This window comes from Gavialis gangeticus, unplaced genomic scaffold (genome assembly GCF_001723915.1).
Source record: "Gavialis gangeticus isolate Ggan-Ray unplaced genomic scaffold, GavGan_comp1, whole genome shotgun sequence".
Classification (NCBI taxonomy): domain Eukaryota; kingdom Metazoa; phylum Chordata; order Crocodylia; family Gavialidae; genus Gavialis; species Gavialis gangeticus.
This window is the reverse complement of record NW_017729002.1, coordinates 24,255,820-24,270,996: the sequence shown is the minus strand read 5'-3', so window position 1 is coordinate 24,270,996 and position 15,177 is coordinate 24,255,820. Positions and strand designations below refer to the sequence as shown.

Below are 15,177 nucleotides of genomic sequence, written 5' to 3'. Positions count from 1 at the left end.
GTAATGAAAAGTAGATCACAGCTGTTGGACCTTTCTCCTGATCCCTTATTCTCTTTGACAAAGGTGCCCTCCCTCTTGTTTCTCTCCTGCCCCCTCCCCCCTGCATTTTAATGCCTGTGCTCTTTTTGCAGTGGACTCCTTGGAGGTATAATGCAGCCTGCCCAGCCTTACACAAAGGGAGCCAATCCTGTGCACAGCATCCAAACAGAAACCTTGCAACTTTGAGCATTAAATTTTGTCTTTAAGGGGAATTGTGAACACATAAGTAAGATCAGACAAAAAACATAAACAGGCACTACATTGAGTCTGTGTCAAAACTCCCAGGCTGGAAGGCCAGTAATGGCCTTTATGAAGTCTTCCTTGTTGGGCCTCATTCTATAAAACAAAAACATGAGCCGACATAGTTGGGATCCAGGCTGAATTTCATCCAAATCAGTCAGATCCCAGGACCCCTAAAATTTCTTCCCCCAAATTTCTAAGAATCACCTTGCAAGCCCACATCCAGGTGCCCTTTACGGAGCCTAACTACTGACTGCATGCCCACCTTCTGAAAATCTGGTTTCTTATATAGTGCCTTAAGTTGGTCTCTTAGGAGCATGAATTTCCTTTCAAAATCTTGGCCTCCACTGTTGGTCCATCTGTAATTGCAGTGTACTTGGTGCAGTGAAAATGTCCCGACTCCTAGCTTTGCTCTGAGGTTCCTTGCAGATGTATAATTTTCCCCTCAATGCTCATTCATTAATGATTGCTTTACTGTCTTTTAGCACCTACTTCATCTTCTAGTCAGAGGGCAGCTCCAGGGAACAAACCAAAAGTAGCGCTGGATCCCCATATTCGTCTCAAAGATGGAAAACTTGAACTAGTAAGTGGAACACTTTTCTGTCTAGGTGTTGAGATTTTGTCATCAATAAAATGTTAAGGAAGTGAACAGATGGAACATACGCTGCAGGGTGGAGAATTTACAATAAGTATTTTGTCTGTCTTCTCCTAACCAATGGTTTCATTCAGGGGCAAATGAATGCAGTTTAGCTCTATTTAATATGGTACAGGAGCAAACAAAGCTACCAACAGGGATCAAGTGGTTGATGGATCAGTCTTTTTCTACGCAATGGAATAATTGGAGGACAATTATAATATGGCTTAATTCAAAACTAGAACATTGCAACAGTTACTGATTTATCTAGTTTGGTAATTTTCTTTTTTGTCTTAAAGCCACCTTGAGTTATTCAGTGGAAAAATACCCTTCTTGTTCATTTTCATTCAATACAGCATATATTCTAGAGCAGTGATTTCCATGCTGTGGTCCCTGGGAGACCCCTGGGAGTCTACAGACTATATCTAAGGGATTGGTGAAAGATGACTATGATCAATCAAAAATATATGAATACCCACACTTACAGTTCAAAGGGGTTTGCACCTCCATTCAATTTTTTTTAAAGGTCCACAAATGAGAAAAGGTTAAAAACCAACTATTCTAGAGTCTTAAATCAGTGCATTAGAATTTCCCTATGTGACCACTTCTTAAGATTAGAAAGAAGCATAGACTGAGCTGAAAATATATTTTGGCCTTTTTTCCCACTTCTGTTTTAAAAACATTATGTTGAGGCACATGATGACTATGTCTGTTAATGGCATCGGGGTCAGTGTGTCACTTGCTTTTAGGAGGGATTAAAAAGCAAAATCCTGAATACAAATAGTCTGAGAGAATCTGGTGCCTACTTGTTTGTATAGAATAAGTCTATAGCACTTGTTCTTAGTGTGGCCTAATCTGCACATACGTCACTAACACTGGATACCGTCTGCTCCAATCTGATTCCCCTTTAGTCTAATCCAGAGCTGAACGAGGATGTAGAGGGCTATTAATAGACGTGGGAGTCAGAGTTCAAGTAGCGTGAGATGCGGACACAAGGCTTCAAACATTGATTACACTGTTAGGATCACAGAGTTCATTCAGCACAGTTAGGTCCAAGTCCCAATTTGATTAATGAGATGGAGGCATAATGGATTTATACCAATCTATATTACTGGCAGTCCTGTAAACATGGCAGCTTTACACCACAGCTGTCTTAAGTTCACCCATGGTGTGAAGTGTGTTTGTGAGCCCTTCAAAATTCTAGATGAGCTAAATGAGGAGACACAGCACAGCTTCATCCCCACGAATGCCATTTACCAGACAACTGAATTCTCCTGGTTTATTTTAGTTCCTTTTAACTTGCACAGCAAGCTCCAAAGAGCTCCTGTATTCATAGTGAAGTTACTGTTGGTACTAGTATTGAACATCTATACAGAGCTTTGCATTAGAAGAACCCCCAGCTGCTTTCCTATCTCTGAGGCCAATCTGGCAGTGGTGGCCATGATGGCCTAAATGCCAATCTTTAGTGGCAGAATTATAGAAATACGCCTCAGTGTGAGTGAGACTCAGCCCCAATGCCAGTAATGTGTTGAAAGTGCATGAAGATCTGAGGGTCCCAACCATACTGTTTTTTGTTAAAACTTCCTTACTCAAATTGCACACACAACCTCTGCAAAGGATGGGGAATAGAACTCGCTAGCTGCTATGTGGTGAAATCTGATTAACTCAAGAGAACTGGTACTTCCTTTTTTCAACTGTTCCATCTGAAACATGCACCCCGTTGTATTTTAGCGCATCGTGATGGAGAATGCATGAATACAGAACCCCCAGTAAGGTTATCTCCCAACTCAAGCTGGTGGATGGATACAGCTGAAGTCACTGAAGTATTGTTTTGTTTCTGCAGCAGGTGATATATTTTCCTGTGCAAGAAGAGCCTTTTCTAGGTGTTGAGGCAGAGTTTGCTGTCACCTTGTGGTGGATGAAGCAGTTGTTTTTTCAGTTTGTGTAATCCTATGAAAATGTGGAAAGCAGCATATGGACAGAAAGTTTTGTGCTAAACCTCCATTATTCTTCTTAATCAGAAATCAGGATTAAATTTTCTCATTGATCTTTGCCTGCTCTGGGTCTGAACAAATTTGTTCTCTGTATTAAGAGTTTTAGCACACTTTGCCTTCACTTTTTAAAATCGGGGGTTTTGAATGATACAATTTTATTCTTCCCCATCTAAGATTGTTCCCCCAACCTCCACTCTCCCAGAAAGCTTGTTTTCCCACTCAGGTTATTTTACAGACTTACTACTTTATTTCCTTGTTAAAGGTTTTGCAGTATCTGGGTCTGAATGTGACTGAGGAGAAGAAGAGGCAATTACGGCAGAGTCTGACCACAGATTCTCAAGGAACGCTGGCCTATGGAGGTGAGCAGAGTGCTTCTCTTCATTCTGCAGAACTCATTACCACCCAGGGGCAGACCAGCTAAGAGATGATGGCAAGAATAAAGGGCTGTGCCTGGCCAGGCTTTCATTCAGACTCAGTGAATTCAATAAATGGTCACAGAAGGAAAAAGACTTTAAATCAGTACACATGCCTGGGGCCAAGAGAGAGAGCATACAAGCCCATTCTCCTGAACCCTTCAGCCTGCTGGTCTAGCAGTACCCAAAAGAAAAATTGCTGTCTGTGGGCTGATGGCAAATAGCTGTCCCTTAGGTGTTGCTTGTATTATTACTCTGTCTCTGCTCTGAAAGTCAACATAGTTCCAAGGCTTTCTGTGATGACAATGCTAGTCTTTTAGAAACCTTGACCAATGCTTTCTATCAAATGAGAGTAGAGAGCTCTGAACCATGGCTAGCAAAATGATCCTGTGTTTAACATACTCTTGCTACAGGATGAGCTGAGTGCTTTACCTGTGCTGGAAGTGGCTGCATTCAAAGCAAAGTTACTGGGTGGTGAAGGGACAAAATTTGTTTGCATTTCAGCACAGGGGTTTTAAGTGGTCTCTAAGAAAGGACTGTGGTGGAAGCCCTGTTTCTTCTACTAATACCACAGTTCATACCAACTGGGACTCATATTAGCAATCTGGCAGAGAGGCTAAAGACTGTGAATGGGTTATGGAGAGTGAGAGACTGTCTGCACTATGGTGGCAGAGAACTCAGTCATGTTGCCAATTAAGTACCTACCTACTCCTGCTTCACATGCATCAGCCCCAGATCTGAGGTGGTGCGGCATTTCCCACCACCACCCCGAGCATGTCAGAATGGTCAAAGGGGTCGATTCTGTTTGGGCTTTTGAAAACTGAAAAATCTTAAAAGATAGCTAACAATTTTTATTTCCATTTTTCTTTGTCAAAGAACTAAAAAAATGCAAGGTTTTATTAAAATGAAGTCTTGCCTACATTTTCTATGAAAAATACTTGGCTTGTTTTAACCAGCTGTGCTCAGCAGACAGTGGATTTGCCTGTTTTCTGCAACAATCATTCACTAGTATGTGGCTAGGGCTTTCTCTTTTCATCCTATTGCTGTTGTGGTTTTCTTTCATAGATCTTCTCCAAGCACTCAGGGATCTGCTGCAGGACGAGCTAGAGGAGGCTGGCCTAGATTCCACTTCTGTGCTCTTCACTCAACATGAAGTGGCCAATTTACTGGATACATCTGCTTTTCACTCTCTGGTCAGCCTTAGCCAAATACTTCTTCTCAATTGTCTTTTAAGTCTACTGAAGTAGTTTTCAAACTTTCTAAAGTCATGGAACCCTTTCATTTTACTTCTTCTACTACAGAATCCATACCCTGATCTTAAGGACTGACATGGCATTAGGCAACCTGAGCCAGCCCAGCAATGGAGGCACACGACCTCCCAGCCCACTCCACCATTACTCCCAGTCTCTTGCAGAACCCTTGATGACTAGGGTTCCATGTAATACAGTTTGAAAACCAGTGGTCTGCTGCATATTGTCTTGGTTCCAAAGCTCACCTCAGGTCAAAAACTTCACGGGTCTTTCTGAAAGTTTATGTGTTGGCTAGACCAGCAGTTCCCAAACTATGGGCTCATATGGGGTCAGGGCTCTAACACATAAGATTGCAGCCCCACAGAAATTAATGTATAGCAGTTATCTTTGGACCAGGAGTGGTTTGTAAGCCCAGAAGTGGGGTCACTGCATGAAAGGATTGAGAATTGCTGGACTAGACAGTGTAGAAATAAATAGCACTGGTGAGACCTTTCTGAAAAATCAAAGAGGGCAAAGACAAAAGAGCTATCTTTCACTCATCCTTTAGTTTTTTGAAAGCAGAAGCTAGACTTTCATCCTTTAATCACTAAGATTATAGGAAATTCCATAAAGGACCTCCAACCTCATATGCTTAATAAATAAAAATATGTAATGCCTGGAAGGAAGTGGCTGATGTAATTTGTCTAGTGTGTCAGTAGAAAAATTTATCACAGCAAAACTATTTTATTGATTTCATTGCCTCAGGGGCCAACTTATGTCATTTTGATAATGATAAGGAAGGAAAGTTAGATGTGGTAAATCTCTTCCAACTACTGCCAAGTTTAAAACAATGTGAGAATTCACCATGGTTCAGTTGTTTCACTTATCACATGGCTCGAAGGCTGAATATCTGTGGAATACAAAGCCACAGTTGGATTATAAAATGTGATGTTTGATTTGTTTTCTGACAACACAAACCATCTGTGAAAATTATTTTGAATAACATTATTCCCTGCATGTAAAAAAATAGACATACTTGCATTGTAACCACAGACTCAGGGTAAAGGGTAAGAAATCACTCACCATGTGTGCACCTATGCATTTTAGACTTTTGACTCTGTCAACTCTAATGACAATGAGGAACTGGAACAGTTGCAACCGGAAATGACAGATCTACGGCAAGAAGTGCGAAGGCTGAAGGTGAGGTTTGTTTTTTGAGCAAGTTGTCTTGTCCTGTTCCTTCTGCCAGAATTCATATTAGTAATACAGAAGGGTAGTATAACTGCTAGGAAGGTGCTCTGTGCATATTACATCCTTTCATTCCTAGGCATTTGCTGTAGAAAGTATCCACTTTGGATTCTATTCAATACAAATTGTTACAGAGGAGACACTCACAGTGTGCTCTCTCCTGTAAAAACTTATTTTTTGTCTGTTCTTTGTTGTTGCTGCTTTGTCCTTTCCTTGTTGTTTCTGCTATCGTTAAAACAAAAGTTGTTTGTGTTGAAAGTGTGAGATCACTTTTTTTTCTAAGAAAAACCATGGAGGCAGGTATGCGTGTTAAAAAAATACAAAGCACCAAAAACAAATCATTGAAATCCTGTTCGCAACCTCAGTAAAAATCCCAGAGATCTAACCCATAGGCTAGGTACAAACAGTCAAAAAGTCCAAGCAGCCTTTGCAGGTTACTTTAACCTACACTGATTAAATTGAAACAGAATTGCAGTCACATGTCTGCAGTGGCTCAGGCCAAAATCTGGGACCTGCTAGAACATGGACCTCTGTCTGTGTGTTCACTTCCTCTTCCTGCTGCCCTTGAGGTCTCTGGGATTTGCAGTCCAGTATTACAGCAGAAGGACTCTGCAGGGTTACTCATCACTTCCTCTTCCTGCTGCCCTTGAGGTCTCTGGGATTTGCAGTCCAGTATTACAGCAGAAGGACTCTGCAGGGTTACTCATCACTTCCTCTTCCTGCTTCTGGGTGCTTCTGGGATTTGTAGTCCACAGTTGCAGCCAGCAGTAAGTTTGAATGGGGCAAGGGGTGTTTAACCCCACTCCCTGGCCCCAGACCCTAGCTGGGGTTTGCCTTGGGGGGACAGTCCCCCCCACTGTAGACTGGGCTGCATCCCCAGATGGTCTTGCCTCCTCTCCCCCACCCCTTTGTCAGCCAGCCCTTAGTGCTCTAGCTAGGGAACAGAGGGGTGGGAACAGCCCTGCTGTTTGGAGCAGACAGCCCAGCCCAGGGCTGGAAAGCATACTGGGATGATGGGGGACTGTGATTTTAACTTGAACCAGGAAGGGGCCTAGGACAGAAGTTTTGTAAACTGGTTTGTCCCAAATCAGTTAACTCTGGTACTATTTTCAATAAGGTGTATCTTAAACCAGTTTCAGCCATTTTGAAACTGGTTTATTTGCACTCAACTTCTGTCCTGTTACAGGTTTAAACCAGTTTCTGATCACTTAAACCAGTTTATGTGTAACTTCTGTCCCTAGCCCTGTTGACAACCTCACTGTTACATTCATAATTGTGAAAAGGTAAATTTTTCAAATGCACTGTGGCCAGCAAAAATGCAGCAGCCATCTACACACCTGCCTTCTTAAAATATTGCTTAAAATCTATATATCTATGTATCTATATATTGATATATCTCTATATATATAAGGGCTTAGTCTGTCTGTGTGTCTGTCTGTAACGCTCGTGGGAGGTGTGCCTCCCGGCAGGGCATGGCTCTAGATAGTGTTGCATGCAGGGCAAATTGCCCATCAAGAATGATGGTGGGGACAGAGCGCTGCCAAGGACAGGGGATGGAGTGATGGGGAAGAGAGGGTGGCGCGGGGCTGGATGCAGAGTGTGGGACAGAGAATGATGGCAGGGATCAAGTGCCTCGGTGGCGACAGAGCGGGAGTGGGGGGGTGAAACCAGCACTGCTGCCCTCACCCTTCCTTCCCAGCCCTGCTCCTTGGAGGTGGCAGTGGCTGCAGCGTGGGGTGGTGGCAGCGCAGCGCTGGCCTCACTCCCTCCTCTGTCCCCACCATCACGTGCAATTTGCTAGTTCTTAAAATATTTCTCTTGTGTAGAGGAAATTCAGGTCCATAGTATTCCTTAGTGAATGCGCTGTTAAATGTGACACCTAATCAAATGAAAATCTGCCTTTCAGTCTCTCCTGAAGGAGGTGGAGAACAGCAAGAAGTCAATGGAGGAAGAACTTCAGAGACTGAACCAGGTTAGTGAAAAGATTACTGATGCTTTGTCTTATTGGTTGTGTGTGGTGTTTACCTCAATGCTGCCTCACTTTTGGATAAGATAAGGGAAAGGTTTGGGGCTCTTACCTTGCAGTTTCCACACACCCAAGCCTGCAGCTGAAACTAAGTCACCATCTGTACTTGTTATAAATTATTGGTAGTGCTGCAGTACCAAGATGTTCGAACCAGGAATGAGGACCTGATTGTACTGGCTGTTATGTGCCCACATAATGAAAGGATGAAGTCTACTATAAGCAGCTTAAATTTAAATAAAGGAGCAATAACAGTCTTGTGTCTCATGGAGAAGCATCTCCATTTCCAATGAAAACAGGCCCTCAAGCTGGCAGTGCATCCATTATTTTAGCTACAGTGCAACTCTAGTTCCATACATCTCTAGGTTCTAGCCCTGTGTTGCAATGACATAGTTACAAGGAAAAAGATAGCCAGAATGGGTGAAGGCTTTCCATATAGCACTATTGGAAAAAACAATAGTAGCTTACTCTGAGAGCAGCTGAGGGAAAGCTGGTTGGCTGGCCCTGCACTGATGGCTGACCCTGACGGATGCTGTAATGAATGCTCCTTATTGCTTCTAGAAGGCTCTGGGCTTCCTCTCTGAGAATCGGACCCTGCACAGCAAGCTACAGATGGCTGAGGTGGTGCAGCGACAGGCTCGCAGTGCAGAGCAGGACTACGAGGAAGTGATCCACCTGCTGGAGACAGAAATCACTGAGCTGAAAGCTAAGCTGGCAGGGAAGAAAGCAAAGCATGTCTCTGAAGCAGAGGTGGGGTGTCTCTGTATCTGGGAGGGCTGGCTTGGGGGTCAGGGGGCCAGTGATAAGAGCCATTTCTTTAAAAAAAATGGATTTATTTTATGGTTGGGTTATAATTTGTAACTCTGAAGCTAGCAGAATTGTAGGGCTTGTGTTCATACTTAGTATGGCTTCCAGTAACCAGCTCACAAGAAAAGGCTTCCTTCACAAAGATGTGCACTTATGGCTAGCTCTGACATGGCAGAAACTAGCACATTGTGATACCAGGTGACTCCAGCTCATTTTCTTGCTTTACTTACCCCAGTCTCCCAGTTTGGGCCTTCACCTCATAGCCAGTAATTCTGATGTTGGGCTCACTTTGGAAGCAGGTTCCACTTTGACAGTTTCCTAGTGGGGAAGTCATTCCTGGGCCTGCCATCTCAAGCATGCCTCATGGGGCAGAACTGCATCAGCAGGAGAGAAGCACATGGAAGACAGGTCTCAGACCCAGGCCAGCTGAAGGCAAATTATGGTGGTGGCTAATGGCCATGGGATGTGCACTCGCCAGCAGACTTGTTCTTCTAGCACATTAGCATAACTAGCCCTGGGCCCCAATTATAAGGGGATGTGAGACTCTCCCCCCGAGAGTCTTTACTGTGGCAGGGGCAGCCCTGTGTTGCTTGGCTATAAGAGCTGGGCAGCACAGCCATGTACCCAGTAGTGCATCTGGAGAATAGCGTGCAGGGGGCGAGCAGCAGTAGCAGGTGCCCTCCCTGTGCAGGCAGCCTGGGCAGGTAAAACTTCCTCTTCCCCCCTACCTACATTAGTTGGTGCATCCCTTGCTGTGAGCGCTGAATGAGATCACTATACCTTTGCTGTAACATAATTTAATATTTTTCTTTTCTTCTTCTCTGCCCCTTAAAAATTCTCGCTTAATCCTGCGCACTTTATTGGAGGTAAAAAAATGAAGCTCTTTTTGTTTCCTTAGTGGGATATTTTTAGATTTCCAAGTGTAGGTGCTGTGGGAGAAGATAGTTTGTTTGTGCCCTTAGCAGCCTTCTCATGTAGCCCTGAAAAGTGCTGGTAGGATGGTAGTCTCACAGCAGCTTTCTAATCCTGGCTGAGGGAAGCTAATTACTCTGGTCCTGACATTTGCTTCTATTCCCAAGACACTCTGACATTGTGCTGGTGCTTTCAAGGGCCTCAGCTCTGCTTTCACAATCACCCTTCTCTTCCTTCTGTTTGCAAATTCCTGCCTCATTATTTTTATCCCAGGGAGACATTCTGGAGCTGAAAAAAAGATTATCCCTGGCTGATGGTCAGTTACGGAAATCTGAAGTCACACGGAAGCGCCTGGAAATCTGCAACAGAAAGTTGTTCTTGTTTGTGCAGGTGAAGTATTGAAATGTGGCAATTATCTATGAAACCCTTAGCATGAAATGCATGTTACACTTAGAACATACTAAGCACACTCAAAATGCAAACATCCATATGTTAAAACTCATTAACTCATGCTAAGTCCCCTCTGAGCATCTCAAAGTTGCATCACTTCAGAAGTGGGTTAACTCTGGGCTTTGCTACATGGCTTATGTTAGGGCAACTTCAGTCTGCTCCACAAAGATAAAATGAGCTATTTGCAGTCTTCAAGGATCCCAGGATGCACCTCTCTCAGCTGTCCCAGCCTCCCCACATCTACTGCTGTAGACCAAAACAATCCTTCCTCTATGTGGAAGTGTACGCTGACCTAATAAAATCAATGTGATTCTGCTCTGGAAAGTGGCCATGACCCCAGGAACTCACTTACTAGGTTCATTAACTCTGAGTATCATGAAGCTTTACTCTTAGTGAGTCCATTGCATCCACACCACAAGGAGTGCTGGAGTGTCATGTCATGGAGGAGCTGGGTTATTGGATCTATTTGCCATTCTTCCCCATGGAGGTGAACAGAATTGGCTGTAAATATGACTGCAATTGCATCAGTCTACTGTGCCATAGAAACTCCAGCTCCATTGGTGATTATCAATATGCAGTTCATCTGTTTGGACTGGTGCAGGAAGTTTGCTTATTTGGTGTTAGGTATTCCTTTTGAACTTACTTGCTATAGGCCTGACTCCTTGAAGGAAGAAAGGAACTGTACCTTGTGAGGAAACAAAAAAGTAAAATGGAGACCAGATTTTACCTCAATAGATTTGGAGGAGGAAGAAGTTAGAGATCTCTAGAGTTACTGTACTATGTACTGGCTTAAATAGGGATTGATACTAGATGCTGAAGTATATAGGTACTGATAGGACTCCATCTTGGAAGCAACCAGCACTGAACTTTGGGTGACTACTCAGTAGACCAAAATGTCTTTCTCATACATATACCTAAGCAGTGCTTGGAAACTCTCCATCTGTGCATGTTAATGGTTCTATCCATTCAAGAACAGGAGTAAAGCATAGGAGAATAATGGTAATAGTACACATGGTTGTGTCACATGAGATGCTTTACTACGCAGAGGCACAGTTTACTGCTCAGTAAGCATGCATGTCTAGATGTGCACACACTTACTGAGCAGTAAATTTAGCTAATCTTGAGCAAATCTGTTACCTGCAAATGCAAGTAGCAAATGTACTTGCGATTAGTTACTGCATAGTAGCGCTTGTGTAGACACCTGACCAGGAACAAATCTGTTCCTGGTCAGCCACCCAGTAGGGGGAGGGACTTTACTTAATGCCCCTACAAGCTGCCTGCTGCTGGGGTGGGCCCTGCCACTGGAGCCTAGGCAGGGACTATGTACCCCTGCCATGGCAGTGGGGAGCTCCAAGCCCCCGCTCTGATATCATAATCAAGATCCTGATCTCCCAGCCCCCGCTTTGCCATCTCAACTGAGGAGAAGGGGGCTTGGAGATTCTTATCTCCAAGTGCCAGCTCTGCAGTCGTGGGGCTGGCACTGGAAGATTCTTTTCTCCCAGCATTAGCTCTGCAGTCGCAGGGCCAGCACTTAGAGATAAGGATCTCCCAGCACTTGCCCTGCGACTGGGGAGCTAGTGCTGGGAGCTCCCTGCTGGCAGGGGCTGTGGAGCCTGTTCCCTGCCTAGTTCCATGATCACATAGCTGGGTGGGGAACAGACTCTCCAGCTCCCATCCCACAATCATGGAGCAAGGGGCTAGGGACTATCCCAGTCAGGAGCAGGTCCCAGTCCCATGCCCTGATAGGGTGATTGAGGCATGGGGCTTGGAAAGAGCTGCAGGGATGAGGTAGGTCCTAGCCCCCTGCCCCATCCACTGTTGGGGCAGCTAGTAGCAAGCCCCCAGGTGGGTGGGGATTCCCCACTCAGCCTGGGGCTTGCTGCTAACTGCCCCATTGGTGCATCAGGTCAGGGAAATGGGACCTGCCCCTCCCCTGCAGCTCTTTCCAAGTCCCATGCCCCAGTCAGGAAGCCGGGGCCAGGAGTTCCCTGCTGCCAGGGCAAGGGGACATTTTTCCTGCCCCAGCAGCAGGCAGCCCCCCAGGAGCAGGGTGCAATGTAAACTGCTCCCATATCTAATGCACGTGTAGATGTACCCACACTGAAAGATACTCTGACAAACTCTTCTTTTGAAGTTTTTTTAATTTTGAAGTTTTTAAAATTTTGCTTCTGATATATTTTAGTATCTATATTAATATGCATATTTTAAACATGACTATAGATTTGCATAGACTGATTTTTGCTTGTGTTACAAAGGGCCTTGAGATATTAGCTTCAAGGGCAGTGAATAAACAGAAGCTGATTACTGTCATACTAAATCTGATCTCTAGCAACCATCCTAGTGTTCATTCTCTGGAATGTTTCAGTTCTATAAGTCTGTGATACTATTTTCCTTCTTTTTACCTTCACAGAATGTACACAAGGTTCTGAGCAAATCCAGCCATTTACCAGATGAGAAAAGGTTGGGAAAGTCTTCTGGGAACTGTAATTGTATACCTGAAATGTCCTTGTTTAGACTGTTCTCTGCCTGATGTGTTAAGGAGCAACAACAGCAGTTGCCCCCTATATCTGCATTTGCCAAAGTCTCCAGTTTGTTTGTAAATGTAATAGATAAAAAAAAAACCTTGTGATGAAGGACATATTGACACAATCTCCGTGCCATGTTGGGGAGCTTTGCTATGGAGCAGGCCCTTCCTGTTCTAGCCTACACGCACTCAGTCCTGGAACTGAAGCTACATTAGAGCAGGGGTTGGCAACCTACTACTGCCTATGGGCCGGATCCAGCCTACAAAACCAGGTGATCCAGCCCACAGACAGGGCTTTGGCAGTATGCTTCCCTGGGGAAAAGTGCTGCCTGCAGGCACTCTTCCTTTGCTGCCATGACCAAATGCCCTAGACTCGAATTGCGTTGATCTGGTCTGCAGCCTTTAAAGGTTGCTGACTGCTGCTTTAGGGTAATGCTGGGTGGGTGCCAATAAACGTGGGCAACACAGAGAGCTAAGAGCAGTGCTGGACACATACTAAGGCAAATACTCTGTGTATCATGCTCCATGTCAGAAGTGGGCATGGAGCAGGAGTAAGTAGGCAAGGCATGCTTTCTGGTGGCAGTCTGGGGGGTAGCATGAAGGTGGATTAGACATGCCTCAAAACACTAGATTGGGGCTCAAGGAGATTTGGCTTTAATTCCTGTGGTTTTTAGTGACCTTAAGCATACCACTTAGGCCCAGATTTTTATTATAGGGTCACAGGCGACTGGTAGGGAGGGCATGGGGGTGGGGGGGCACATGCCCCCCCCTGAGATTGGCCCCTGACTTGGCACTGCTTAGGATGGGGCAGTTTTTTTGCTGCACAGGCTGGCGGTGTGTTGGGGAGGCTAAGCTGTGGCACAGAAGTATAGGAGTAGATGTGGGACTTTTGACCTGCCCCCGGGCCCACCCACAAATTGTGCCCCCCCAGACTCAGGAGGCATCAGTCACCCCTGTATAGGGTCATAAATAGTCTCATTTTCAGAGGTCCTGATAAGGTTAAGTCATAAATGCAGAGTTGAAATCTGCCTAACTTGCCTAACATTTGCTGGTATTTGGTTTTAAGGCAATCTCCACGTCTGACATCTGTTACTGAAATCAGGAGTTGTTCTTTCTTGCCCAAATTCAAGTGAATGGGCTATAAATCCCTGTAAAAGGTTATAAGGATACTGTCCAAACCTGTCGTCTGAGCCCACAAACTGGATCAACCTCTTCTCTTCTATCTGTTGGACAAATCCATTAATTCTGTGTGTCTATGTCCAAAACAAGTGTGTCAGAGCTCTGATTTTTAACTCATCAAAAAAAAAAGGTATCTAAATGCAAATGAGAAACCCTATAAGAAGAAGCAAGTGCATAAATGTGATTGTGGGGGAAGCAGATTTCAAATTCAAGCTTCCAAAGGGGTGATTTTCCAAATAACAATTAAAAATGCTTGAAAAATTTGGAAGATGCAAATGCTTTGACAACATCTTGGAAGAATTTCCTATCTGATTAAAGCACAACTGTGCTAAAAGAGCTAATGCTTAATCCTAATCCTAGTTCTAAAAAAAGCAAAACTCCTGTGACTCTGAGAGAGGGAGATGAAATGCATATGCATAAACTTTGTAATTAACTGATGTTTTCCCTCATGAGTTGTTGGTCAGAGTCTCTAATGAGTTGCTCATGTTATCATGGAAAGACCAACTCATCATCTTTTATTTTTAAGAGACAACAGTGAGACTGTGGAGGATAAAACGGAAGTAGTGTCGGACACATCTCTTCCACCTTCAGATCTGATTGACTTATTGATATTGGAGGCTAAAGAGTTATTGGAGCCCATCCTATCGAACACAAAGGAAGGTAGGTTCTGTAAAAACCTCTCGGTAACCAGTCAGCTGTCCAGGGGTATTTTCAAAAGAAGAGTTCGAAGTTAAGCAACTCCAGAGCATATTCATTTTGGTGAAATTTACAGTGTCTCCCACCCCTACATACTCGCATGTTCCACCAATTTAGAATTTAGCAGGGGTCTCACTTGTGCATGAATGTGTATCTTACACTCCATCCCCAAGATGAGTTATTTTTGATCCGGTTTATGGAGTCAGAGCATACAGGAGTTTGAGGCAGTCAAATTAATGTAACTTGTCCCCAGGGAGTGGAAGAAAGGAGTTTAGCAAGAAAAGCAACAAACAGAAGGTAGAAGATGTCTTTCATATATCAATTCTATCAATTTAGACCCTTGTGGTACCTATACACATACTCCAATGTGTTCTGATTTCAATATGTTGGAGTGGATTTGATTAACTGAGTCTGCTGGAGCATCATAATTAGAACTCTCCAGCATGCTGTGGTGTCACATGTATTCACTGACCATGTGTTTCAAAACAGCAGCAGGGGGACTTTAATTAAAGCTCATCAGATGCAATTTTGAAACATGAGACTCTGAATACCTGAGATGCTGCAGTATTTTAATTAGAGTGGCTCCTGAGGGCTGTTCCAATTAAAACATGACCCCCCAACCTCCCCCCAACCAAAGCATGTGTATAGGCACCTTTGGAAATAGATTTCATAGATTTCATAGACATTAGGGCTGGAAGGGACCTCAGAAGATCATCGAGTCCAGCCCCCCGCCCAAAGGGCAGGAAGTCAGCTGGGGTCATAGGATCCCAGCAAGATAAGCATCCAGTT

The 15,177-nt window shown here is 44.2% G+C and overlaps 1 protein-coding gene and 1 long non-coding RNA gene across 4 annotated transcripts in view; one reads left to right on the top strand and one right to left on the bottom strand.

Moving 5' to 3' along the window:
- The window catches only part of LOC109290865 (syntaxin-binding protein 4-like), a 141,460-nt gene that overhangs the window by 118,105 nt on the left and 8,178 nt on the right, over window positions 1–15,177 (top strand). For 2 of the 3 annotated variants that reach the window (XM_019507686.1, XM_019507684.1), the window contains 9 exons: window positions 765–862; window positions 3,170–3,266; window positions 4,386–4,513; window positions 5,657–5,749; window positions 7,704–7,769; window positions 8,382–8,570; window positions 9,813–9,929; window positions 12,400–12,449; window positions 14,219–14,352. In XM_019507686.1, the coding sequence (XP_019363231.1) occupies window positions 765–862; window positions 3,170–3,266; window positions 4,386–4,513; window positions 5,657–5,749; window positions 7,704–7,769; window positions 8,382–8,570; window positions 9,813–9,929; window positions 12,400–12,449; window positions 14,219–14,352 (972 nt within the window). The remainder of the gene's footprint in view (window positions 1–764; window positions 863–3,169; window positions 3,267–4,385; window positions 4,514–5,656; window positions 5,750–7,703; window positions 7,770–8,381; window positions 8,571–9,812; window positions 9,930–12,399; window positions 12,450–14,218; window positions 14,353–15,177) is intronic. The other variant, XM_019507685.1, reaches the window with a different exon arrangement.
- On the bottom strand, window positions 5,155–9,806 carry LOC109290866. Its single transcript, XR_002095700.1, has 3 exons — window positions 8,858–9,806; window positions 5,633–5,722; window positions 5,155–5,459 (listed from the first exon to the last, which is right to left on the bottom strand). It is a non-coding gene; the product is annotated as an uncharacterized LOC109290866 (long non-coding RNA).